This window comes from Pectinophora gossypiella, chromosome 10 (genome assembly GCF_024362695.1).
Source record: "Pectinophora gossypiella chromosome 10, ilPecGoss1.1, whole genome shotgun sequence".
NCBI lineage: Eukaryota > Metazoa > Arthropoda > Insecta > Lepidoptera > Gelechiidae > Pectinophora > Pectinophora gossypiella.
Genome location: NC_065413.1, coordinates 15,119,809 through 15,145,980, shown reverse-complemented (window position 1 = coordinate 15,145,980; position 26,172 = coordinate 15,119,809). Strand labels below are relative to the sequence as shown.

The following is a 26,172-nucleotide window of genomic DNA, read 5'->3' as shown; positions in this document are numbered from 1 at the left end:
AAGAAGTGTCGGATTTTCATATTGCCGAAGTAAAATCTTGTCGGATAACAGTTTTTAACCAGCATTTGAAGGAAGACCCAAAGGGGGTGAGGTAAACCTAGCTCAGCGCCCGATACAAATTGGTGTGGGGCGGAGTCACCGTTCTATACGCAGTTGTTTATTCTATGATAAAAACTCAAATAAATAATTTCGATTTTCGTAAAAGTTAAGTAGTCTAACGGCCCTGGATAATGAACTATTAAAAAAAATTACATGTATGTCTAATGCATACTCGGACCTCTCTTTCGTGCTTATAAAAGAGAAAGAGAGATCCGATTTGCTTTAAATCTTAAAACTAAGAATATCATTGATGTTGAAAAATATAGAGAGAAATATTTCGCTATTACATGTGAATATATTAGATGATACATTGGTGCTAATTCCTGTAAATACCATCTAATTTTATTTTAAGTTATATCTGTCATTTTCTTATCCGCCGAAAAGGAAAGGGACGGGTAATTGACAAGCATAAAATTTATGGAACACACGTCAATTTTAAGCACAAATCTAAACCAACCGTCTAAAAATTTTACATCAGTCAATAACCCGACACATTCATTTACTCATTCTTTCTAAAATTAAGAGCTGTGAATCATCCGTCCCTTTCCTTTTCGACGGATATGAAAATGACGGATATAACTTAAAATAGAATTAGGCGGTGTTTGCAGGAATCGGGGCCATTACATGTATTAAGTTTTTTTTTTAAATTAGATAACTATAGCTATGCTATTCGGCCATTCACTGGAATGTTCCTGTTGTAAAAACTCTTTTCTATTAAGGACACTGGCTGCTTTTCTTTTTCTGGCGGCTTTTTGGCGGGAAACGGGAACGGGACAGTTGCTTTCTTCATTGAATGATCTAAATAATTAATACGAAGTGGTGTTTTGTGGTTAATGATCGCATTAAGTTAGTCGGAAGACATTCGCGAGTGTTATTATATCGATGTATTCAATAAACAAAGTGTATCTGCCTATTTTCGCTTCGTGCCAGGAAGCCGCTTCATAACTCAAAAGTTTATGCGGACTTTTGAGTTAATTCGTTTGGGGTTCGGAGTAGGAGTCTACTCCGAGGGTGGGGGCTTAGGTTTCATCATCATCACCTTTCATCATTTCATTAATCATCAAGAAAAAAGTACGTCAGACATGGCTGTATGGGCATAGTTCCCTTTGGCTTGCCCTTTGGGGAAAAACAAAACAAAAAAGAAATGGAATGTTCCTGTTGTAAAAACTCTTTTCTATTAAGGACACTGGCTGCTTTTCTTTTTCAAATTGTTCTTTTTGTACTCTGGTCTTATCTGCCTAAAGCTCTTTTAACTTTAGTTTTGCGCCGTCCCCAAAGTGGGAACATTCCAGCGAACGGCATATTTTATGACTGTATTCGGCCTATTTTGTGTAAATAAATGGAAAATATATAGTTTATTTTTTAATCAGCAGCATAATTAATGCATATTATTAAATGGCCAGTATTTTTATATTTTTCGGAATTAAACTGTAGGTATTTTAGACGCATCATAGACTAGAAAATGTTGAATGTAAGAAATACATTTTAAGCGTTGTAAAATAAATGTACAGATTAGAAAACTTTAAATGTTAAAAAGAAACTTTTTTTTTAAGTTCAGGCTACTTTAGACTGCTTAGACGTTTAATTTTGTTTTTAATGTTTAGCCTAGGAATGCTTCATTTGTCGTTCTCAACTTAAGTTGTAGATAATTTTGTTTCTTAATTATCTTGTCAATATTTTTAATAATCTCAAAACGACATTCTTCCATATAAGATCTTAAATGAATTTCATTGTGTTAACTTCACACAAAGTCAACAAGTTTTTTTTATATACTCAAATATTACATTTATAATAAAAAAAAATTTACTTCCATTATTCAACAATCCATTTGTAATGGAATTAAAATAATATTTTTCGACGATTTTGATTAGGCAGGTCAATAATATGATCCATAAGGCTACGTTCACACGGCATTCATGGCACGGAGAAGTGATAAAATATTTATTAAAATATATAAGGATAAATATAAGGAACTTCTACTTAATAAAATATATTATAATATATATTAAAAATATATATATTTATTATATTATTATTAAATTATATTTTTTATTATTTATTATTAAATTACTTCTATTAATTATAATATAATGGTACTACAGCACTAGTGAATAGCTTAATGATAATGATGTTACAATTTGAAAAGCCTCCTTCTCTCTTTTGAACTTCTATTTGATCATGCCCGAAAGTGTCTGTAATTTGAAACTCATATGTAACTTACCAACTTGTATACCATCATACTATTGAAATAAAGAATATTGAATATTATAATTCTGTTATAACGCATATGAGGTTTTATCGAATTTAGCAGTGGCAATAAAGTTTATTATTCACACGGAGTTTGAGAAAGTTCCGGGTTCGAGACAACGCTCCGCGCCCGTCCGGTATACGTGAAAAAACGGAAACGCCGTGTGAACGTAGCCTCATGGTTATCAAGGATAAGACATTTTGGTATCACAAACAGCATGAAACACATGTAAAAAAAATAACCTGCTGTTGGCTTTCAGGAAATTGAAATAATGGACAGAGACAGATATATTATTATTTATTTGCCCATAACACAATACAAAAGTACAGGGAAGTTACAGGTGAAATGGGTCCTCAATGTAAAACTAAAAAAAAACTCAAAGTCCATGGTCAACAAAGCGATTTTCAAATCCCTCAAAAGGACTCACTCCGAACGGCTTCTCTTCACAATCGTCTCAGACCCTGAACCGAGATTCCCGCCCGCTTGGCACCCTGAGGCCTTTTGTCTTAAATTTTGCACCGAGACCCCTCAGTGCTCCCCATTTGTCAGACTAAGTTGTTAAATGCCGAGGCAAATCAACGATCAGCGTGAACGAACTTAAAACCATCGCAATATATTGTTTGTGCTACCAAAATTTTTGTCTGGTAATAATATGAATAGATGTAATAATTTCTGTTGTATATAACTTGGTGTATGCCAAGCATGATCTCAGACGTACCTATCAATTTTAAATAGTTCAAACAGTTTGTAAGATATTTTAAGTAAATTATTTTCGATCAATATTCTGTGTTTTATTGTATCTGTTACATGTTAGGGTCAAATTACATTTCAAATTCAATCATTTATTTCGGACAATGGGTCCATATTAGTTAGTAACAATCGTTTCTTTTCAATTTCGGGCAAATATTTCTACCCATGGTACTACTTACATTTAGTAAAATATATTCTTAGTTTTATAGCTCATATGCTCATATGTCTGTGCTCGCAAAGAACCAGGATACTTGGACAGACATGGGGAGGCCTCTGCCCAGCAGTGGGATCATACAGGCTAGTAATAATAATGCTCATATTTAAAAAAAAACTTTTTGGTATTTGGTGTAAGAAAAAGTGTCTATTTCAATTTTAGTTGTTCATGTAATCACTACGAAGTCGGGCAAAAAATGTTCACCATAAACAATATAGATGGCGTTGCTCAGTTTGAACGTGATAATTACCTACTTTCTCATTCCTCGGGTACATAATTATTCCAAAATACAATGTAATGGCAGAAGCATACATAAAAATAATTGTTGCTCGATATTTGGATCACATTAAGTATAGAATTATGTCGCTACCTATATTGCTTCCCTTTGTTTTGGTCAGAATAATAATGGGTGGAAGATGTAATTGGGTCGTGTACTAGGTTCAAGATAAATTATGAATTTGTAATTACTAAATAAAGACATTTCTAAAACTGTCGGAAAACATTTTCATTTTTCTATTTAACTTATTTATGAATTAAGAATGTGTTCTTTTATCTGTGTACCTAGTAACGCCTATTATTAGCGTTAGTTATTTTTAACGTTATCGCATTATTTTTTGCCTGTGGTATCACTACTGCAGCGTCCTCTGCGAGCGACTTAGCTTTTTGGCTGCCAATTTCAAAATGGCTACAATTCGCGCTTTGTAACTTTTCCGCACTTTTATTTTTGTTTAAACCGCTGACGTTATTCAACCCCCTTGTGCCACAAACACGCCTATTGTACACACAACAACTCAATCAATCAATCAATCATTTATTTGCAAGAACACAAAGTTAAAGATCTTATTCTAAGTAAAACAGTGCATGTATTCAACCTGCAAGCAAGTGTACAAATATTTATACATACAGGGTGTTAGTGACATCGTAACGAATACTCAGGGGGATGTTTCACGCCATGATTCTGAGTTAATACAAAGTGGAATTTTTCGTCGCAAAATTCATGATTTTTTTTTCAGACCATGATTCTGAGTTGATATCAAGTGTTAAGAGTATATAAATTTTCAGTCTGAATATTCCTAAAAATTTTTATGTTTTTTTAAATTATTTTCTTTTCCATACTTTTGCGACGGAAAATTCCACTTGATATCATCTCAGAATCATGGCCTCAATCACCCCTCAAAGTTTTCGTTACGATGTCACTAACACCCTGTATACCTAATTATATTTCAAAAATACATCATTACACTTCAAACATTCGAAAAGTGGTGTGATGGTTTTAGTTCCCGCGCGACCCCTTGGTAAGTGATATTTACTTTTTGAAATACTTATTATATTCCCGCCTAGCCTACGCTCAACGGCCACCAGGGGAAGCTGGTGCCCGGCGTAGCTAGTACCTATTACAAAACCCGAAACTCGGGCGGCCATGATTGAGCTTCGTGTGACGTCACATTTCACAAAATAAAAAAAAACGGTTAGGTTTCAAGTTATACTCTCGAGTTTCTTTTTTTGTTGAACTGTGACGTCACTGTCCGAAATTACACGTGACCAACCGTTTTCGCGCGAAATTTGAAATTGAAGAAAAACATATTTTTTTCTATTATATAGCATTTTCGTGAAAATATTTTAAGGGGTATAAAATAAACGTCTAATTTTTTAAATACTTATCCGAAACTGTCAAGTAGGCAATTTTCTGTAGTGTAGAAAAAGAAAACGACCCGTTATGGTATATCAACAGTTTATTAACGTAAATCCATTCGTTCCACAAATATTTGTACAGTAAAATAAAGTACATAAGTAAGCTTCATGACTAACCTACAACGTGTTGGGACACGGGAGCAGAAAGTTTAGAAGTCAATTATTGAATTATACTTTGTTTCTTTCTCCATCAACCTGCAGTGGAGCAGTGTTGTGGAGTATGTACTATGGACATATCGACAAGGATCTTTTGGCACGTGGTCGTGATCGGAACTATAGTTCATGAAACTTGATTAAAATGACATATCTTTTGTCCCTTTCGGTACTAAGCAGTCTACAGCTGCGAAAGGGACATATCACTCGTTTGATTCGTAAGATGTTATGTACTATATCTATCCTGCTGTCATTCTAATCATGTTACGTTATTTGGACCATAAAGCCGCATCAAATGAAAACGTATTTTAACAACAAGCTCACAACTTTGTCCGATCTTTTTTTACCGACGTCACTCGGGTAATTTTTGACAGTTGTTATAAAATAGCCTAATAGCAAATCTGCGAGGCGTAACCATGGTAACCACGACCGAGTTGGTGGGGAGTAACTATGGTAACCCGTGACCTTGACGCATCTAGCCCGACGGACAGGTAGGTGTAATAACTGCTTTACGGTAGGCAAATGCCACGGAATTCCACACAAGATCCTTGTCGGACTATAATAGGCTGTTCGTATTCAATATTGACATCCAAACCTTCCTTTCCGTCAAGTGGACAATAGCTACCTTGACTTCCAAACCATCACTTCCAAATCATCAAGCGGAGCCTTAAAAAGCCTCCAAAAGCGGAATGATTTGACCGTTTTACACGAAAACACTCTTATATGTTGATATGTTTTAATCAAATATGAATTAATGAACACGAATTACACCCCAATTTTAAATGACCTTACTAATGGACAAATGTTCTTATGAAATACGTGAAGTTTCTAAATATTAGAAATAATAGTAATTGATTTTGGTAAGTGTTGAGAGATCTGTGAATGGTTTTATTTGGTCGAATTAAGGAATAGAATGTATAACTAGGTAGTCATGAGCAATATAATGTATCCACTTTAGAACTCTGTCGCACTAACATAATTGACATTTAGTGAGTTCAATTTGTCAAAAAAGTTAATGTGACATGGTACCAAAGTGTATACATATTAATGCTCGTGACCGTACTACTATTAAGTCTGAAATACAATAGACATTGATTGTGAACGTCTGTGGTCTAGAAGAGTTCCGGGTTCGATTCCCGATGGGGACATTGCCGAAATCACTCTGTGAGACTGTCCCTGTGTTTGGTAAGGATATTGCAAGCTTTCTCTTAGACCAACGTGATACGAGCGAGCCGTATCGCCGTCTATAATGGTCGAGCCAACTGCGTTAGTGGAAATTGTACTTGAGATAAATGAAAAACTCCGTGAAGTCTCCATTTGAGAAGCATACCAATGACACAGGACAAGTGACTTATTGTAGGTCAAAAATGGTAAGAAAGTACTATGTAAGTATATAATAATTCGTATTCCTTTAGTTTACCCATGGTATAAGAAAACCAGGTATGCTCAAAAGTGACAGCTAACATTTCAAGGTTAGCCCAGCTGACGTCATCCCGCCCTGCGTTGCCATTTCGTAAAAATGAAATTACCCACGACCAATGTTTTTAATTTACATTGCAAGGAAATTTTGAACTTTTAGTAAAAGATTTCTCCAACATAGCTCGGAGAATTGCAAAGCTGAAGTGGCAGTGGGCAGGACACATGGCGAGGAGAACCGATGGCCGATGGGGCGGAAGGGTTCTGGAGTGGCGACCACGTGTCGGACGACGCTCAGTGGGTAGGCCCGCTACAAGGTGGACCGACGATCTGGTGAAGGTCGCGGGAAGCCGCTGGATGCGGGCAGCGCAGGACCGATCGTCGTGGAGATCCTTGGGGGAGGCCTATGCCCAGCAGTGGGCGTCGTACGGCTGATGATGATGAATAAAAGATTTACTTACAGTTTTATTTTTATGTATGTGACAAGTAATAATAATTAAATACATTAGTCAGTAATTCACTTAATTTTCAACCTTTATAATCCTTGGAATGTTGGAGATACCAATTTAATGGTAACACTTACGTCATCAAAGGGCTAGCAATGGCGGCTTGTCATAGGATCGAGCATACCTGGTCTTCTCATACCATGAGTTTACCTATTCACAATAATCCCATGTTATTTCTGACCCTACTAACACATGTACACAGAAAAACTAGACTTACATTAAAACCCAGTTGTATTTAGTTCACTAATTGTCTTGCAGTGAGGAATTTGACTATTTTAACGGATTTTCTACATCAACCCAAAACCTAAACCCAGGCCAAGGCTGTTGTATTAAACGTTGTACGGTCACGAGCATTAATAGTATGCACTTTGGTACCATGTCACATTAACTTTTTTGACAAATTGAACTGTAAGTCTCACTAAATGTCAAATAAGTTAGTGCGACAGAGTCCTAAAGTGGGTACATTATATTGCTCATGACTGTATGTATATGATATAGAAAATCCGTTAAAAACAGTTGGGATCACCTTAAAAGTGAACGCTTGCGCTGCGTGTGTCAGAGCCCTCACATGTTTGAGAACTGTCCATCCTTGTCTAGCATGAGTATATTCGGGTTTTCCCTTTCAAACTCTGTGGGCTTCCTGTCCCTCTGTTGGTCGGTCCACTCGCCCTCCCCCGCGCCCCATTCCCCCACCTTCTCTCCTATCACGTCTATCTCCTCTTTAGCTCTTTGTTTCTCCACCTGTGGACAAACGGATAAGTATATGAAGTTTAAACAGCTTAAATTGTAAGAAGTAAGTATGAAGTTGAGTTATGTGGTAGAATATTAATGTTTGTATGGTGAATTGACGCGATATTGTAAAGGAAATAACCTTGGATCATAGACAGGGTGTTAGTGACGTCGTAACGAATACTGAGGGGGATGATTCAGACCATGATTCTGAGTTAATATCGAGTGGAATTTTCCGTCGCATCGATTAAAACCCACTGGTGTAAAATCCGCTGGCTTTCGCATTCTTCCGCGGCTTGGCGGCAATTGTCCATAGCATGAGCACTATCTCGTGGAGAGGCAAGCGCCCCCACCCCAAAGACCTTTGGCTAGCAGCGGGCCGTTTATGGGCTGATAATACTGGATGAAAATGGCTATGAAGATGACGATGACCGCGTATCGCTGGCGGACCTATGCGGGTAAGCTAAAGAGTGCGAACCTGTTACCTCCGTGTCGTGCTTGGCGAACTTGTCGAACATGTTCGCGTACAGGGCCTTCTCCTTCTGCTTCTGGTTCTTGATGGCAGCGCGGCACACTATAACCTGGTTGGCGGCAGCCTACACGGAAAAAAAATAAGACGAAAAAATTAGGTCACAACAGAATTTAAGTCACACGTCAAACAAGTTGCATATCAGCGACTTGCGTATTTGATTCGCTCGGGTTATTCATTCGTGCCTTTGGTTTTGGTTTCATATAAGACCATTGACCCGGCACCAGAGGGGACAGAGTCATCTTCTCTGCCCTCCACTGGGGCAATTCCTGTTCGGCGCGTCCTTGCCGCGGGGGTGGACGCCACTTACTTCAGTAGGCCGGAGTGAGATGGTGGCTGAATTCGGATAGGGACCCATAGCCTTATAAAATTAATAGCTGTCAACCAGCCGTCCCTTTCCTTTTCGGCGAATAGGAAAATGACTAAGAGGTGTAAAATTTATATGAGGTGTGTTCCGGGAGCCTCTTACTTCAGTAGGCCGGAGTGAGATAGTGGCTGAGTTCGGATCGGGCCTCAAACCCTAAAAGCTGTCAACCATCTGTCCCTTTCCTTTTCGAAAATTACTAAGAGGTATAAAATGAATAGGATTGTGGCACACACCAACATAATTTTAATTAAGTTGGAGTTCTAAAAGTACTAGTAATAAGGTGTAATAAATGTATAGGGCAGTCGTGGTCTATGGTCAAGCATTCAACATGGATCAAAGCTGAAGGTATTAAAAATATCAAGGTCATAAACACGGCAAGTCATAGGGACTGTGACCTGGAACCTGACAGAGGGCAGCAGTAACTGTCACTACTATTCAGGGGCGGAGGACAGGAGTCCTAGTACGGATTTGAAATAGACTACTCTGGGCGCCATCCCACTCGCGTCAGACAGTGCTGCGGAGAAGGCAAGAGGGAATCCACTGCCTTACTTTCCCGTAAAAAGTAGCATAGAGAATGCTACACCGACAAGAGCGTGGCTCCTAAATTAATGATGAAACACGTACCTTATTCGTCGGCTCCGCTTCCACCACCTTCTGGAAGTCCTTCAAAGCCTGTTCGGCCTCCCCCAAGCCCAATAAGGCCTGGCCCCGTCGAAATAGACCTTTGACATTCTTCTCGTCCAAGTTCAAAGCTTTACTAGCATGGTCTTTGGCCTCGAAGTGGTGAGCCGGAGTCACTTTAAGATACACCAGGGATAAGTTCAAATGTGCTGAGACAAGGTATTCCTTAGCCTGGGTTTTGCTTTCCTCTGTTTCGCTGGAGTCTTCGATCATGTCTGGAAAACATGCAAAATATTAGACACGCGTATCTCTAACTTTCAATTTGGCAACCCTAAAATTTATCTTTAAAAAAAATTATCATCCTCCTGCCCTAATCCCATATTAAATAGGGTTAGCACAACAGTACGTCAGCGGGCTTGGCACCGTAAACGTGCGATTCCTTCTCGCCTCGACATACGTCACCCGTCACTCTCTCACAGTACTGCACAGAAAGAGACAGACGATCTCTGTCGCGGAGAGAAAGAGTCGCGTGCTTAGGGTGCTAAGCCCGCAGTAGACACTTAAGTCTGACGTCATCTCAGTACTCACACCTTTCACACATATCATCCACACTTTCCTGGGTCGTCCCCTACCTCTATATTCATCCACATTTTAACTCTATAATGAGAGAGATCTAGAAACTCCCTAATCATTTTTTTCTTTATTTTCTTTTTTAGACGTGAAATGGAAAACGTCATCTCCCTAACATTATCCCGTTTATTCACAGGGTCCGCTTCCCTAACCTGAATATTTGACAAGTCCGGTTTTTTACAGAAGCGACTGCCTGTCTGACATTCCAACCCGCCAAGAGAAAACCAGCCCAATACATGTTAGGTCACATACCTCCGAAAGTGCATTTCTCGGGAATTTGGGTTTCCTCAAGATGTTTTCCTTCACCGCTGAGCACGTGACAATCATTTATGATCCAAACATGAATTCGTAAAAAACTGGACAATCATTGGTTGAGGCCTGTGCTGGATTCGAACCTGCGACCTCAAAGTAAGAGGCAAGCGTTCTACCAACTGGTCTACCACGGCTCAATGGAAATTTTGTAAAAGTATTAAAAACCTCACCTTCGACCAAGTTAACGACCCTCTTGTACATCTTGATGGCCAACTGGAATTTGTTCTGTTTGAAGTAAGTGGTGCCTTTCTCTTTGAATATCTTGGCCTGGTCCAACTTCTCCGGTCCGTCCATCGCCCAGGACTCCTTCACCCGCTCAAAGTTGGTCAGCCTCACCGTATACTCCACCACTGAATTCGGTGGAACACCAAGTTCCGAGTTACCTGAATGAATGGATAGTTTATTGCTTTTTTGGGGTGACTTCCAAGGGGTCCCGAAGGGAGGTCACGACCAGTGATGTGCTGTTCCCACTTTGGGAACATTCCCGTTGTCATCATCACCAGCTCATTAACGTCCCCACTGCTGGGGCACGGGCCTTCCCTATGGATGGATAGGGACATCGGGCCTTAAACCACCACGCGGGCCCAGTGCGGATTGGTGGTTATTAACTGCTAATGCAGCCGAGACCAACGGCTTAACGTGCCTTCCGAAGCACAGAGGAGCTCGAAACGAAAACTTTTTTTTTGTGGTCACCCATCCTATGACCGACCTTTGCGAAAGTTGCGAAACTTCAACAATCGCAGACCGAGCGCGTTTACCGCTGCGCCACCGAGCTCCTCCCGTTGTAAAAACTCTTTAATAGTAAGAACATTGGCTGCATTTCTTTTTTAAATTGTTCTTTCTTGTACACCGGTCTTATCTGTCTAAAGGTTAAGTTTGTTTGTTTTATAAAATGTCTTTATTATATATAAAAAAATACAATACATATCCAGTGTACACATGCCATTCCTAGGTGTATATAACAAGTAATATTACACAGTTTAGCAAGTTGAAAGACACCTGTATATAAACTTTATGACACTAAACTTTTCACAACATCAAAATCGGTGACAAAATCGGATGGCCTGTGTTACGCCTCTGGCTTAATTTTTATTTTTTATTTTTTACTACGAAGTGTCACCTGGCAACACTAATTTTGACAGCGAATATCAATCGAGTCACGATTGTCAACAATAATATTTTTTTTTTATTTTGTAAACATTGAACTTAAAAATACATAATATCAAGACCCAAAAGAACATTATTTTAAAACCTTTATGTCCCCTAAGCGACATAAAGTGGCGACCGTTCGACGAGACACCTACAATTTTCGGATAGAAGACCGATACATAAAATTGTTGACAACGTGTGGCACGTGCTCCGGCTGCGACATCCAGTTAAAAAACCAGATAAGTGTTCAGTCCTTTCTCTCCCACTGTTCCTCACCTAAATCTTCCGTTCACCTACCTATAATCTTTAATATCCTAACCTAAAATTCTAAACAAATAATAGTTTTCATACGAAGTTTAGCAAGTGATATCAAAGGTCACTCTACTTTTGCAAATAAGTACTTAAGTGTTTATTTACAGTGTAAGGCTATTATTTCATCTTAATAATTAAAATAAGAAAGGTTATTTACATAAAAATTACAATAATAATTGTACTATGCTAATTAGAATTCATACAGTATACATAACTACATAAAAATAATCTACTTAAAATATAAACTTTATGTACAGTTATACTTACCTTATCTACAGTATTTCTTAATTTATAGTGCCTAAACTTACACAAATAATATTACTACAAGTAATTCAAATACATAAATAGGTATAAAACATTTTTTACAACAGTTAGTTTGGTTAGCATTCAAAGTTAAATTCATTTTGAATAATTCTAAAAATAGATTACCATAAGTGCCTATTTATCAACCTTGCACTCATAGTTTTCCCGTTGCACATACTTTCAGGTTCAAAGTCAGGTGAATTCAATCAAGTGCCGACTGGTGTTGTTATCTTTTGTAGTCAGCTGATTATTTGGGCAACCTACTCATCTGGATGCTGCAAAGCGGGGAGCTTGGGATAGGTTGTATTTGACGTCTTTATTTCACATTTCCTGCTAATTTCTTAATTCATGAGGTATTACTGTTTTCTGAATTACTATTTTCTCTTTGCATATAGTATACATTTTTGTAATTTTCAACATGAGTACTTCAAATGAAGCCATGAAGGGTACTTCAGATAAAGGTCTGTCCGCTAAAAGGAGCTCAATTAGAGGGCAAATAACAAAATTTAGAAATTATTTAGACAAAATCAGTACAGCTAAAGTATTGAGTAGTATTGAATTAATCGAGTTATCAATAAAAATTACAAAGATTGAGGCTTTGGCAGGAAAATTTGATGAGCTGCAAACTGAGCTCGAGGTTCTTAATCAGCATAATTTAGATGCAGAATTAGCAATTCGAGACAGCATAGAACAAGATATCATATTTTGTATTGCCACGGCAAAAAAATTATTTGAAGAATTCCAAACTACAAATAACGAGACGCGACGTAGCTCAGGGCGCCCAGAAACTGAATGTCAATCTGATCATAATCAGGATTTAGGTATAAAATTACCACAAATTCAAATAAATAAATATGACGGATCATACTTTAGGTGGCTGGACTTCCGGGATACATTTGTTAATCTTGTGCACAAAAATCCTAAATTAACATCCATACACAAGTTCCATTACCTGGTTTCATATTTGGAAGGAGAAGCCGCTCGCATAATATCTAACTTGGAAATTTCCTCTAGCAACTATGAGCTAGCATGGAAATTGTTAATCGAGCGCTACGATAACAAGCGGTTATTGGTAAATCACCATTTAAATTCCTTATTTAATATCCAAACACAAAAAGAGTCTGAAAAGTCACTAAGGTTCCTTGTAGACCATGTGACAAAAAATCTGCGCGCTTTAGCCACATTAGGGCAACCAACCGATAAGTGGGACATTTTAATAATATACATGCTTACATCTAAACTTGATGCCAGAACCCTTCTCAAATGGGAAGAGCATCGAAACACGCTTGATGACCTTCCAACGTTAGAAATATTTTATAAATTCTTAATAGACCGTGCAGATGTGATTGAAGCTATGAATAGGAATCGCTTTAATAATCAAAACAGCAACTCATCAAACCAGACACAAAATAACAGCCATTTCAATCAGTCAGGTTCTAAAGATTCACGCAACAATAATTTTCAACATTTTAATAAACAACAAAAGAGCACTTTTGTTCATGCCAGCACTAGTCAAGAAAAGGCTAGCATGTTTGTATGCGTGATTTGTAATGAAAATCATAAAATATATGATTGTTCTGTTTTTAAGGCAAAGGGGGTGTCCGATAAATTGTCAGACGTTAATAAATATCGTTTGTGTCATAATTGCCTTAAGCAGGGTCACCCTACTCATGTATGCCGTATGGGCCCTTGTACCATATGTAAGAAACGTCATAACACGTTGCTACATTCGAACAATCCGGAGTCTTCTGTTCATACCAATGCCTCCCTTAATGACACAAAAAATGGTCAAACTGAAAGTATAGTGAACTTTTCAAATCAAAACATAACAAGCAATAAACAAGTGATTTTATCTACTGCTTGGATTAAAGTTTGCAATCCTATGACAAATGAGACTGCCAAGGTTCGTGCACTGCTAGACTGCGGTAGCCAATCATCGTTTGTTACTACAGAGCTAAAACAAAAATTGAATTTGATTTCTAACAATACAAATACAATAAACATAATTGGAATAGGCAATAATTGCACCAATAAAGTCAAAGACAGTTGCGTTGTTCAGCTTAAGTCATTAAATTCTCCATACCAAGCCACTTTGTCTTGCTTGGTATTGGACGAGCTAACAGGTGAGTTACCAAAGGCTCCTATAAACGCGCAATGTTTAAATCTGCCTATTGATCTGCAGCTGGCCGATCCTAACTTTGACCAACCAGCACCTATCGATGTCTTGATAGGGGCCGATCTGTTTTGGGACGTTTTGAAGGGCGGCAGACGTTCTTTAGGTCCAAATGCAATGGATCCCAAATTACAAAACTCTCAATTCGGTTGGTTGATCGCCGGTTGCGTAGGTTTAAATGCATCAACTACAATACATTGCAATCACGCAATAGCAAGAACAGACAGCATAATTGATTACTATTTACCAAAGTTTTGGGAACTGGAGCAAATACCACAAAAATCATTACTTAGCGAGAATGATAGACACTGTGAAAAACATTTTATTTCAAATACTAGTCGCGAAGAAACCGGACGTTTTAATGTGAGACTTCCCTTGGTAGAGTCCCCCGATGTCCTAGGTGACTCCTACAATGCAGCCAAGCGTCGTCTCCTAAACCTGGAAAAGAGATTTAAAAGATTACCATTATTAAAGGAAAAATACACAGAATTTATTAAAGAATATGCCGATTTAGGTCACTTATCCGAAAGCCCAACTAAAATTCCAGATCCAGGTTACTTCCTGTGCCATCACGCAGTCCTTAAAGAAGACAGTGAGTCTACAAAGCTGCGCGTGGTATTTGACGGATCAAACCCAACTTCCAGTGGTCGATCACTAAACGACATTTTAATGGTTGGTCCCAGTATACAGGATTCCATTTTTTCTATATTGCTCAGGGCGAGGCAGTACAAATATCTTTTATGCGGTGATATAGAAAAGATGTACCGCCAAGTTAACGTCAATGAACAAGATCGTAATTTACAGTTGATACTATGGCGAGATGATGAATCGCAACCAATAAAAACTTTACAGCTCAACACGTTAACTTATGGGACGGCCAGTGCCAGTTATCTTAGTACTAGATGTCTATGGCAAATTGGAGAAGAATGTGAAGACACCGAAATTAAAATAATAATTCAGAAGGATTTTCTAGTGGATGATCTCATTACGGGAGCAGACACGGAAGCTAGGCTCTATTACATAAAAAATGCTTTAGTAGAAACTTTAAATAAGGGTTGTTTTAAACTAAGAAAATTCAAAAGTAATTTGTCAGCATTGATCAAAGAGATTGCTTCACAATCTCACGAACACTTAAATATCAGTGAGTCTACTAGTACTCTTGGATTGGGATGGAATCCTCATAGGGATGTATTACATTTTCCTTTTCACCTGCCAAAAGACATTTTTGGCAAAATTACCAAGCGATCCATAATGTCCAATGCTTTTAAGATTTATGATCCATTAGGGCTTCTAGGACCATGTATAGTACAAATAAAAATGTTATTGCAAGATTTGTGGCAATTAAAAATTGATTGGGACGATGACGTTCCAAAGGACATTGAAAGGTCATGGATTCAGATATGCGAAAATATCAAGTGTTTAGCAAAATTTGAAATTCCAAGGCGAGTTTCATGTGACAGCCCTAAGTGTACCGAAGTACACATATTTTGTGATGCGTCTCAGCGGGCTTATGGAGCAGCTGCTTACGTCAAAACGGTTAGTCAAAATGATGAAGTAACTGTTAGGTTGTTGTGCGCAAAGTCAAGAGTGGCAAGCCTGAAACCAGTTACAATTCCACGTCTAGAGCTTTGTGCCGCACTCCTTGGTGCTCAGCTATCCCAAAGTGTATCCGAATCCTTGCGTCGTAAACCGGATCGATTCGTGCATTGGTCAGATTCCAGTGTAACATTATCCTGGCTGCGGGCGAATCCTAGGAAACTCAAGACCTTTGTAGCCAATCGCGTTGTGGAAATTAATGAATTAATTCCTTTATCAAGCTGGCGATACGTACCTACGGATTTGAATCCGGCTGATATGGTGTCGCGTGGAGTCAATCCCAAACAGCTGATGGATTCAGATCAGTGGTGGCTTGGTCCAAGTTTCCTGACACAGCCCGAATCCAAATGGCCGGTTCTTACTGCACCTGAAAATAAAAACATACCTGAAATTAAAATAAATAAATTAAACACTAAAACAATAAATACACTTACAGCTATAAATAAAAATTACTTACCTGATACCGGTGATAACTTACCTGCATCTCCAACCGACGAACCTGAAATAAAAAATAATGTATGTACATATGATCAGCCAATATTAAAATGCGAAAACTTTTCAAAATTCATGAAATTGCAAAGAACAGTAGCCTATGTTAACAGATTTATAAACAACATATATGTAAAAATACGAAAAACCAAGCGTAGTGGTCATCTAACTACTGACGAATTAAAGGAAGCTTTTCATTACCTTTGTAGAATTTCACAGCAAGAATCCTTTCCTGAAGAATATAAAACACTATCAAAGGGTTTAGAATTAAAATCAAAATCTAACATTTTATCATTAAATCCTTATTTTGAAAATGGTTTAATTAGAGTAGGTGGCCGCATAGATGCTTCTAATTACTCCTATGATAAAAGACATCCAATTTTATTAGAATCCGCGCATCATGTAACTAAATTGTTATTTGAATGGGAACACTTACAAAATTTGCACGCAGGTCCTCAGCTCCTTTTATCCATCTTAAGAGAAACTGTTTGGCCAGTAAACGGAAGGCGTCTTGCACGGCGTACAATTAGCAGATGCGTTAGGTGTCGTCGTGTACAAGGAAAAACTTTAGTGCCTAAAATGGGTGATTTACCAAGCAAACGTTTAAATGCAGATTTTCCCTTTATTTCTGTGGGGCTAGACTTTGCGGGTCCTTTTCAAATATTAAACCGTAAGGGACGTGGAGCTAAATTAATCAAATGCTATATGTGCCTATTTGTTTGCTTGAAATACAAATGTATCCACCTGGAAATAGTGAGTGAGCTCTCAATGAATGCGTTTATAATGACATTTCAACGTTTTGTTTCTCGGCGCGGCAAGCCAGCCGAAGTATACTGTGATAACGGCCGCAACTTTGTGGCTGCCGATAAGGAACTCAAAAAATATTTACAATTGCAACAAGAAGCTCTTGGTGAGTTTGCCGCTCAGGAGGGCGTTAAATTTAGCTTTATCCCAGCATATAGCCCCCACTTTGGTGGCATCTATGAGGCAGGAATTAAATCGGCAAAATTTCATATAAAGCGTGTAATGGGTAATTGTAATTTAACCTTTGAAGAATTAGGTACATTATTTGCAAAAGTGGAGGCGATTTTGAATAGTCGGCCAATTTGTCCTTTATCGTCCTCTCCTACAGACTTTACCTCTCTTTCCCCTGGACACTTCATCATCGGACGTCCACTGGTGGCTCTACCTACACCTCCTCTGGAGCAACGTTCTACGAGCGCACTTAAACGTCATGAGCGGCTAGAGCAGCTGAAACAACACTTTTGGGCCAGATGGCAAAGAGAGTTCATATCAGAGTTGCAACAAAGATTGAAATGGAAAACGTCTGTAAAACAAGGCAATCTGAAAATTGGCGATTTAGTCTTAATTCAAGAAGACTATGTTCCTCCGATGTGTTGGCGCATGGGACGAGTACTACGGCTATTTCATGGACCCGATGGCATAGCTCGAGTAGCCGATATAAATACCACTAGAGGTATCATAAGAAGAGCATTGGTGCGCCTATGCCCTCTTTACCCGATTGAAGACAAATGAAGATCCTGAAAGCAGTATCTTTCAGCCCAGGCGGAGTATGTTACGCCTCTGGCTTAATTTTTATTTTTTATTTTTTACTACGAAGTGTCACCTGGCAACACTAATTTTGACAGCGAATATTAATCGAGTCACGATTGTCAACAATAATAATTTTTTTTTATTTTGTAAACATTGAACTTAAAAATACATAATATCAAGACCCAAAAGAACATTATTTTAAAACCTTTATGTCCCCTAAGCGACAGCCTGTCACTACCCTAATTTTACATCGAAGTAATTATTAAAAGTTAGTGCTCAATTGCTACCAGTTGGTACCGATCGTTAGACAGTTGGTACCCTTGATTTAAAAAAAATGCATTGAGAACAAACTGCGCACATTTATAGTTTATTTATAATCAATAGTTGATACTACCTGGTACCTTCATATAGTTCATATAGGTAGCACCTTTAACAACGTTAGAAAGAAGCAGCTACATTGTATGAGAATGTCAAATTTTCCTTCAAATCTGTCTGTCTTGCAATATTTGAGGTCAAATTACTTAGATTTTTGCCCATATTAAGGGTACTTTTTTTGGATGTTTCTAATAGCCTATTAAATGGAGCAGTTTTTAGAAATACTTTCAGGGTCCATGACAATCTCATGTGTTTATTATTCTTCGGCGAAGTTTTAACAACTGTAACAATTTTGGTCGAATTCTCACTTTGACTTCCGATAACTTTTTTTTATCCTTGATTTATCTTTGATTGAGCGGTACACAGCCTTAGGCATAGTTGTGAAGTAAAATAAAATAATTATTAAGAAAGGGATAGCGCCAAAATGATTATTTCTGAAGTAAGGTAGAAAATCTAGAAAAAGGTACAAAATGGGTCATATCTCCTAAACCGTAAATAATAGCTGAACATACATGGGGGTGTTTCTGGTAGCTAATGAGCCCCTCTATCTAATTTTTCATTTTGAACCTGAACTTCTGGGCCACCCTGTATAGCCGACAATTATGACATAAACTTAAGGTTAAATAATAATGCTCGTTTTACATAATGTTTTACGCATTTTTACTGCCGGGAATCTTCCCAAAGTGGGAATATTTCCGAGAATGGCACATCACTGTTAGCGACCTTCAGCACTGAGGAACACGACGCAAGGAGAAAGACTAAATATTTACAACTTACCTTCAGATTTGAACGCGTACTTCGGCTGGATGGTCAGCCTGGACTTTTCACCTTTCAAGAACTTTTCTAGTGCTCTCTCGACGCCCTCGCAGATGTTGTTCTCGCTGCCCTCCCCGATAGGGAACGTGACCGTGCGGGTGTCGAACACTTTACCGTCCGATGCCAACTTGCCTTCCAGCTCCACTGTGGATGAAATTATGTTCACTTATGAGCGTGTTTTTGTATGAAATGGACAAGACAATTCAGGAAGGTGCGGCTCTTTTTCTATCCAACGATTTTCATACACACATAAACTCACGCCTATTTCCCACTGGGGTAAACAGTAACTATGGAATTCCATTTACTTCGATCCTAACATAGGTACTTCTCTTGTATCCTCTACATTCATCAATCGATTCAAACAAAAAAAATACGTAAAAACACCTAAAACTTTATACATGCATGAAATCACGCCCGTAATTTTTAACGGATTGGGCAGAGTTACAATTACAACTTTAAATTAAATTAGAAAAACCAAAGCCATCTTGTCTTGTAATAATATTTCTTGTATTGTAAGTATACCTAAACTAAAGTGGCCACCGGGGGGTGAGGTAAATCAAGCTCAGTTCAAGCTCGAATTGGTGCGGGGCGGAGAGTGTCTTCTATATGCAGTATAATTGGGTCGTGTACTAAATTCAAGATCATCATCATCAGCCCATTAACGTCCCCACTGCTGGGGCACGGGCCTTCCCTGTGGATGGATAGGGAGATCAGGCCTTAAACCATCACGCGGGCCCAGTGCGGATTAATGGTTATTAACGACTGCTAAAGCAGCCGGGACCAACAGCCTAACGTGCCTTCCGAAGCACGGAGGAGCTCGAGATGAAATCTTTTTATTTTTTTGTGATCACCCATCCTATGACCGGCCTTTGCGAAAGTTGCTTAACTTCAACAATCGCAGACCGAGTGCGTTTACCGCTGCGCCACCGAGCTCCTCAAATTCAAGATAAATTATGAAATTCTGATTACTAAATAAAGACAGGTCTAAAACTAACGAAAAACATTTTTTAACTTATTTATTAATTTTAATCAAGAAAAATGTAATAATAGGTCCGATATTTTATCACGTTTTTCTATGACGTCACAGTGTGCTTTTTCATACAAATTCCATAGTAATTTCGCGTTTTGACGTTTAGTAAAAAGTAACTGATTTGACTAGTTGGAAATTATGCTATTGTTTACTCTACGGTTTTAGTCCAATATGATTTTAGGCAAACTTAAAATTGTAGCAAAAAATTAAAATGTTATTTATACAGGGTGTTAGTGACATCGTAACGAATACTGAGGGAGATGATTCAGGCCGTGATTTAGAGTTGATATCAAGTGGAATTTTCGATCGCAAAAGTATGGAACGGAAAATATTTAAAAAGAACACTAAAATTTTCATGAAATTTCCGACAGGAAATTCCACTTGATATCAACTCAGAATCATGGTCTGAATCATCCCCTTCAGTATTCGTTACGGTGTTACTAACACCCTGTATTTATAACACAACTATCGGGGCCAATGTAACACTACACTTCACAGTGCCCGCACACACGAACAATGACGACATATGACACTGTCTTCCTCATCTTTTAAGATAATAGTATACATTTCTCAGGCGTTCTGTTTTCAAACGCTGCCCACCTTACAAATAAAAAATAAACCAGGGATGAACGTGGGTTTAAGTATTTTAGTAAACAGTTTAAGTTATTAATAAAAAATAAAAACAAACAAAAAAAAAATCATACAATTCGACTGAACTTAGCGTGGCCAAGCTAAGTTCAGTCGAATTGTATGATTTTATTTCTTTTTATTTTTTTTATTGTTTGTTTTTAATTTTTATATGTAACGTGGTGAGAGCAACGAAAGGATAGAATATTATGTTATATGGGTCGTTCTTCTTTTATATCCACAATAAAAATACATTTTCTCGATATATCGGATTTAACGTCTTTAAAACGACCTCGGTGGTCCAGTGGTTGAGAGCGGAGGTTTTGAGTTCGAAAAATTACTTTCTGGTCCTTAGTTTGGTTAGGACATTACAGGCTGATCACCAGATTGTCCGAAAGTAAGATGATCCGTGCTTCGGAAGGCACGTTAAACCGTTGGTCCCGGTTACTACTTGTGTAAGTAAGTAGTCGTTACATAAGCCATGTCAGGGGCCTTCGGCGGCTCAATAGTAACCCTGACACCAGAGTTGGTGAGGTTGGTACTCCACCTCACAACCCACACGATAGAAGAAGAACGTCTTTAAAATTATAATGGCAATAAATATTTTAAAACACCATATAAAGATGTGTCTGTAGACCTATTCTATTCCGTGGTGTGTGTTAATAAATTAATAAAATAATAATTATTATTAAATTATTATATTAATAATAATTAAATTGTTAATTTTCAATTAAATTAAATTATTTAATTAAATTATTAATTATTTATTTTTATTTTGGTGCAATAAAGTGTATTTGTATTGTTGTAAATTACCTGTAACAAGCGCGCCATCATTAGGGTTCTCATTACCCTCGCCTTGCTCGATGATGTGGCGCAGGATGCCCTTGTTCTTGCCAGGACTCAGGTCCTCAACCTTCCAGTCTATCATCTCGATCTAGAACCATAAGCTTTTGTGGAGTAACCAGACACTTAGCGTCTACCTTCGCCGTGGCTAGTGCCTACAAGGGGGCTTTGCCCCGAAGGTGTCCCGCGACGTGAAGACAACCAGACAACAGTCATTATGCATCTTTTATCTTTGTTTTTGAGTATAAATTATGACCCTTTTTGTTACACCGAGGCACAATTACGTCTTCCACCCATTATTATGGTCAAAAAGAGAAGCAACAATTATTTTTATATATGCTTCTGCCATAATTACATAATATTTTTGAGAAAAGGTAATTAAATTATCACGATAAATGTCGATCCTCGCTCAGCAACAATAGATGACGTAAGTGTAGCAGTGATCGAAATTATTATTTTTGTCATAGATAAACTAAATGAGCTCTCGAAAACCTCATCATTATCATCATCACCAGCCCATTAATGTCCCCACGGCACGTACATAGCTTTCGACATACAAGTTCACAACCACAAAGGGAGAACAGGATGTTAATATACCACATCCACAGCAAACAGATAACAAAGATAAATTGCACATATTAAAAATAAAAAGAAGGTATACAAGTAGATAGTTATTATAACCATGTTAAAAAGTTATAGGCGGCGATACGGCTCACCACCTATCGCAGATTGGTATATCAGAAATCTCGGTGAGGTGTGGGTAGTTAGTTCATCCTGTGATGAATGTACCTCTGACTACCTGTGCAAAGCTTGCAATTGGGCCGTGTACTACGTTCAAGATAAATTATGAAATTCTGATTACTAATAGACAGATCTAAAACTAACGAAAAATATTTTCTTTTTTCAATTTAACATTTTTTTGAATGTTAATCAAGAAAAATGTAATAATAAGTTCGACATTTTATCACATTTTTCCATGACGTCCCAATGTGCTTACATTCCACAGTAATTTCGTGTTTTGACGAGTAGTAAATATATATCCTTTCCAGCCGTAATCGGCCATGGCGACGAGTCTCCAATCTAGGAACGCCTAAGATGCGCTCTTATATGGCTGACGTAACCGATTTTAGCAGTGAATGTACGGCCAAATTCACTGCACGTCAGGACACCTCCGATATAGGTAATTATATGTTATGGCCGCAGATGGTCGGGCCTTCAGCTCGTCGCGTTTTAAATCAAGATAGATAAATAAACAAAGTGGTAACATAATACTATAAACATAAGAAGATTATGATCCCTTACTTTCTTGTAACATGATAAAAGTGCAAAGGTAAAAAAAAAAAAAAAAAAAGGTGTAGGTATAACTTTTAGGTGTATGACATACCTCAAACTGCAGTGTGGCGTTGGATGGTATCTTAGGGGGGCTGCCGGTGGCTCCGTAAGCGTACTCGGGTGCGCAAGTGAGCACGCACACCTCACCCTTCTTCATGGTGGCCACGCCAATGTCCCATGCTCTTATCACTGACCCTGAACAAAAAAAGTATAAAAAAGTTGTTAAAAGATCAATAAATGTTATAATTACAGGATTATTGGAAAAAAAAGATTTGGCCGTTTGGAACCACAAGAACTTGGGATTGCTGACGCAACAACCAATCGACGGCGATTGGGACCGCAAACCTCATGGCGTAAATTTTACAGTTGTCGTCAGATATGTATGCGAAATATGTCAGTGTTTTAATACATAGTTGGTTGGCTGTAAAAATAAAATAATGTTTTTAAGGAAAGAATCTTATTATTTAATACTATTTTAAATACTTTTTTTATTCTACTACACTGTATTTGTTTTGAACAATAGATTTTTTTCGCCAAAATGAAACAATAAAATTAAATAGATCCAGGGATTAGGACCGCGGGCCCTAGTTGTTATGGTCCCAATCAACAGAAACTTCAGAAATGGGGAGAAAGTTTTGATAAATTTTAGGGGTAAACAGATAGAAATTGGCAACATAACTTTTTAAAATTAGCATATTATTTACACTAAATGATAAGGAATTTCTGCAACAAACCGCTATGAATTATATTATTTAATTGTATGACTTTGTAGTAAGGTTGAAAATTAATTATTTCATAACCTACTGATATTAAATATATAAAATGATCCTGTGTAATTAATAAATTTAATTGATAAATTTAATGTTATTGTGTTTAGTTTTTAAAAGTATTTATTTTGTATATTTTTTAATTTGAACATTATTGATTTTATGTATAAGTTTTGGTACTGGTTTTGGTGTTATTTTGGCACATAATGAAAATAAATAAATATTAAATAATTATAAGCTTTACTAACAAACTACGGACATAGTCTGATATAAATAAATAAATATAAAGATAAATTATAGATTTTTGATTAAGCCACACCCAAAATACTTAAAAAATCTTATTCTTCCTGTGTGCTACCTAACTCGTAAGTGCGAGAGAGACACAGTCGAAGCACTCTCCCCTTTATTCCTTGGCAGTTCAAGACTATAGTAAGACCCAGAAGTGTGAGTTCGGCACCCCATAACGAATTGGTGCGGGATAGAGAGTTACCAGTCTGATACATATTACATATATTTCTATACATATTACATTCTATATGTATTATTACATAGTACAAATATACTTTATTATACCAAAATAAAATATTTACAAACGAGACTTAACTAGGCATGGTAAATGGCAGCCTCATTGCTCAAACCGATTTCTTCCAGACAACCATAAGGCAAGCCATTATTCTTTATTCTATGTTTGAGGTCAATTTTTATTTCTTTTTAATTCAATTTTGAACAGTGAATCACATTTCATTTACATTTAGTTCCAACTTAAACTCTTAACTTTTTTTCAAATGCAAATGGAAAAATGTAGCAAGTGGAATTCCACAGTCTCTGCTCACACTGGTGGGAAATAGGCGTGAGTTTATGTGTTTGTACTTTTCAAACTGATTAGATTACCATGCGCATTATATTTTATTGGCACTGTGGCTCCTTGAATATGTTGATCTTTAACCTTTGATACTTCTTTGTTTCATTAATTTTGGACAATGCTTGTGTAACCAGTGTTGTGCCGCTCCCGGGAATATCCCCACTCTGGGAACAACCCTAGCAGTAAAAAGGCCTAAAACTTATGTACCTATGAAGAGAACTACTTAACCCGTAGGCAGATAAGGCCATCCATAGTAAAAAGAACAATTTGAAAAGATTCTATATTTTCTAGACTTTGTCCTACACACTACCATGCGCTTAGAAATTATTTTTGTAATAAGACAGAAACTTTTCTAACTAGACTGTGGAAAGTGATGAAGGGGTGTAAAAAAATATCCAACTGCTCTAAAAAGAGGGTAAAAAGAAGGTACTTAATATTATTAATAAATGAAGTGTTAGTTCAATAGGTATTGATCCAACATTTTTAAAGTACCCATAGGCTATAAATACACTGTTTATGATATCTTTAAAAATAAATATTAGCAAAATAATGTTCTCTCGTAAATAAGAAACACTTATGTTATAATTTGAACACTAAGCTGGCAAAACGATTATATTACTATAAATGTGTTCATGAGTCGAAAAGGGCAAATTAAAATCAAGGACTTTTGCAAATACCTACCTTTCCCGAGGTTAAATTCAAATGGATCGTTTCTATCTCTGCTGGAGTCAAATTTGGATCCATCCAGCAATGTCCCTGTGTAGTGCACCGTCACTTGGCACCCTGGATTCGGCGTGTCAGTCCCGGTGCCTTCTTTGATAATCCTCTTCAACACCCCACGGTCTTGCGTCTTCGTGATATCTACTCCTTCGTCCACGGTCATTTTCACTGCTTTCCTTTTCTAAGTTCCTTAAAAGAAACTAACACAGCTCGTGGCTCTTACTCGCGCAGAACACGTTTTGCAAATTCTCAAACTCGTATGCTCGCGCCGCGCCGCCGGTTCCTATTGGATTCACAAATCAGTAATCACGCACGATGCGAAGCAAGCAAACGAATGACAGACAGACCTTACTAGTCTAGCTGTGTGACAGACGTACAAGCATGCATGACATTTGATTTCAAATCAAAGGAATGAATGAAATTGAACGAAGGAATTTTCTAGACATGATAATCTGTTTGTCCCTTTCTATCATATTGACTTTTTTCAAGTCGGAAAGAAGTAGTGAATACACTAGTACGTAACGTGATACGTATATTTGGCTGTAGCTGTGACAAAATAATAGTTACTATCGATAAAGTTGCATACACATTTACTTCTTGAATTAATCATAATGTCGATCGATTGTGATATTTGTTATAAAATATCCAAATAATCGCTTTAAATTAAATTTGTGAATTTAGTGAATTGTGTAATTTTATTTAGACTAAAAATACGTTAGTAAGGTCTTTAAAATACGAGAGCGAAGTTTTTTTTATTTAAGTACGTAACTGGCCACCGCCGCCGCTGGGCGGATTATTTAAATATTTTATTATGGTAGATAATGAAAGTAATGAATAATAACACGCTGTTTATATCGTTTACAAATAAACGATCGGGACTAATTTATTGTTTTGTAGCAATTTGTAATGTAACAGTTGATTGCACGGCATTTGTTACGTGTAATAATACTCACAACTT

General features: G+C 37.4%; 3 protein-coding genes across 4 annotated transcripts in view; 2 read left to right on the top strand and 1 right to left on the bottom strand.

Moving 5' to 3' along the window:
- Positions 1–23,604, top strand: part of LOC126369979 (mitochondrial protein C2orf69 homolog) — a 42,572-nt gene extending 18,968 nt beyond the window's left edge. Inside the window, exon 11 of the mRNA XM_050014591.1 lies at positions 23,118–23,604. The gene's annotated coding sequence lies outside the window, so the exon portion shown is untranslated. The remainder of the gene's footprint in view (positions 1–23,117) is intronic.
- On the bottom strand, positions 7,292–25,588 carry LOC126369975 (FK506-binding protein 59). Of its 2 annotated transcripts, none has more exons than XM_050014587.1 (8): positions 25,176–25,588; positions 22,918–23,060; positions 21,504–21,624; positions 18,995–19,177; positions 10,437–10,649; positions 9,328–9,599; positions 8,293–8,403; positions 7,292–7,819 (listed from the first exon to the last, which is right to left on the bottom strand). In XM_050014587.1, the coding sequence occupies exons 1-8, from the start codon at positions 25,375–25,377 to the stop codon at positions 7,643–7,645; spliced, it is 1,422 nt and encodes a 473-aa protein (XP_049870544.1). In that variant the 5' UTR covers positions 25,378–25,588; the 3' UTR covers positions 7,292–7,642. The 2 variants fall into 2 exon arrangements, with proteins under 2 accessions (XP_049870544.1, XP_049870545.1); XM_050014588.1 differs by having other exon boundaries at positions 7,666–7,819; positions 8,286–8,403.
- Positions 11,349–18,062, top strand: LOC126369925 (uncharacterized). The gene has a single exon (XM_050014518.1). It carries the CDS (start codon positions 12,449–12,451, stop codon positions 17,822–17,824), a length of 5,376 nt encoding a protein of 1,791 aa, XP_049870475.1. The 5' UTR covers positions 11,349–12,448; the 3' UTR covers positions 17,825–18,062.
- Positions 25,589–26,172: the final 584 nt, after the last annotated feature.